The sequence below is a fragment of the Penaeus monodon genome, chromosome 16 (genome assembly GCF_015228065.2).
Source record: "Penaeus monodon isolate SGIC_2016 chromosome 16, NSTDA_Pmon_1, whole genome shotgun sequence".
Taxonomy (NCBI): Eukaryota; Metazoa; Arthropoda; class Malacostraca; order Decapoda; family Penaeidae; genus Penaeus; species Penaeus monodon.
In genome coordinates, this window is record NC_051401.1 from 35,855,597 (window position 1) to 35,858,096 (window position 2,500).

The 2,500-nt window shown below is 38.4% G+C and overlaps 1 protein-coding gene across 2 annotated transcripts in view; it reads left to right on the forward strand.

Moving 5' to 3' along the window:
- Nucleotides 1-2,500, forward strand: part of LOC119582734 (myosin heavy chain, muscle-like) — a 22,041-nt gene that overhangs the window by 17,828 nt on the left and 1,713 nt on the right. For both annotated transcript variants that reach the window (XM_037931167.1, XM_037931168.1), the window contains 4 exons: nt 1-222; nt 403-481; nt 980-1,225; nt 2,024-2,500. The exon at nt 1-222 is cut by the window's left edge and continues 665 nt beyond it; the exon at nt 2,024-2,500 is cut by the window's right edge and continues 311 nt beyond it. In XM_037931167.1, coding sequence (XP_037787095.1) covers nt 1-222; nt 403-481; nt 980-1,225; nt 2,024-2,500 — 1,024 coding nt within the window. The remainder of the gene's footprint in view (nt 223-402; nt 482-979; nt 1,226-2,023) is intronic.

A 2,500-nucleotide genomic window follows, 5' to 3' on the forward strand; every position in this document is an offset into this window, starting at 1 on the left:
ACTTACCGATCTTAATGAGCGCCTGGATGAGGCTGGTGGAGCAACTGGAGCTCAGATTGAACTCAACAAAAAGCGAGAGACGGAACTATTTAAGCTCCGCCGTGAATATGAGGAAGCTGATATTCACCATGAGACAGCAGTCGCCAATCTCCGCAAGCGGCACAACGACGCGGTTGCTGAGATGACGGATCAGATTGACCACCTTAATAAAATGAAAGCCAAGTAAGATATGCTTTTTAAAGATTCATGGAACTGACTATACTAAATGGAATAATTTTTTTCTCGGAGGCGTGCGAACAAGGCATAGCATACATGCGCATGCACATGCATTAGCAATGTACATGCATGTTTTACATTACATACGTATAATATGAAAGTTATTTTATATTATTTCTACTCCAGGACAGAAAAAGAGAAGGAACTTATGAAATACCAAGCTGAAGAAGCTAAAGCTGCGATGGACAACTTGGCTCGAGACAAGGTAAAGTGAGCCTCCCTTCGGTCACCCATAATATCCGAAAAAAATAACTTGGCATTAAATTAATATCTTAGTCGTGATGATGGTGACCATACTGATAATAACAACAGTTATAATAATAGTGCACCATTATGATAATGATAACAACAACAATGATAACCATCACAACAAGGTTTGTGATGATAATGGTATTTTTATTGATCACAGTATTGAGGACAGTAAAAGTTGTGTTAATAATGATTAAGAAAACAATAACAACAACAATGATAATGATAATAGTAATGGTAACAAAAATAACAGTAATACTGAAAGAATAACAACAATAATGTTAATAGTAATAGTAGAATGACAACAATAGCATTAGTAATGATAATCGTAATAATAATTAGGAAAATGATAATAATAATAATAACAATGATAATGACAATAGTATCAATCATACTGATAACAATGATACCATCAACAATAATACTTCTGAATTTTTTGTCTTCCACTGACCAGGCACTTGCTGAGAAGGCCAACAAGGGCATCCAGCAGCAGATCAACGACGTGACTGCCAGGCTGGATGAAGCGACTCGAACTCTCAATGACTTCGATGCCCAGAAGAAGAAACTTGCTGTGGAGAACGGTGACCTCCTTCGTCAGTTGGAAGAGGCAGAAAATCAGATAAATCAGCTGAATAATCTCAAAACTTCTCTTACAACTCAGCTGGATGACACTAAAAAGATAGTAGAAGATGAATCTAAGGTAGGAAGTTAGAATAATATATAAATAAGAAGACACACACACACACACACACAATATATATATATATATATATATATATATATATATATATATATATATATAGTATATATATATATATATATATATATATATATATATATATATATATATATATATATATATATATATATATATATTTAACACACACACACACACACACACACACCACACACACACACACACACACACACACACACACACACACACACACACATATATATCATAGAGGCCGCGGTGGCCGAGTGGTTAGAGCATCGGACTAAAGACTGTCACGACGGCAATCTGAGTTCGAGGGTTCGAGTCACCGGCCGGTGCGTTGTTCCCTTGGGCAAGGAACTTCACCTCGATTGCCTACCTAGCCACTGGGTGGGCAAGCCAGCCCAAGTCAGTGCCGGTCCCAGAACCGGGTAAATAGAGATGGCGGAAGGCAACGGCAAACCACCGCTCTAAATTGCCAAGAAAATCATGGAAAATCCATGATCGCCAACCTCCTTGTAGGACAGGGCAAAAAAAAAAAAAAAAAAAAAAAAAAAAAAAAAAAAAAAAAAAAAAAAAATATATATATATATATATATATATATATATATATATATATATATATATATATATATATATATATATGTGTGTGTGTGTGTGTGTGTGTGTGTGTGTGTGTGTGTGTGTGTGTGTGTGTGTGTGCATGTGTATGTCTAAATAAAAACAAATATCCTGAAGCACGAAATCTTAAATGAAAGCCATGATACTATTTCATTCACACAGGATCGTAGTGTCCTTCTTGGCAAGTTCCGCAACTTAGAGCATGATCTGGATGGTCTTCGTGAGCAGCTTGATGAAGAGACTGAAGCCAAGGCTGATGCCAACCGCCAGCTGTCCAAGGCCAATGCTGAAGCTCATATGTGGCGCTCAAAATATGAAACGGAAGGCATTGCCCGTGCTGAAGAAATCGAGGCCGCCCGCCTGAAGCTTGCCGCTCGTCTCGAGGAAGCTGAGGTGCAAATTGAACAACTCAATGTCAAGAATATGCAGCTGGAGAAGGCCAAGGGACACATTCTCTCCGAAATCGATGAGATGCAGCTTCAGGTAGACCGGGCTCAGGGTTTGGCTAATGCTGCTGAAAAGAGGCAAAAGACCTTTGACAGGGTTGTTAATGAGTGGAAGATCAAGGTTGACCAACTGGCAACTGAGCTTGATGCTTCTCAAAAAGAATGTCGTCAGTACTCCACTGAGCACTTCCGC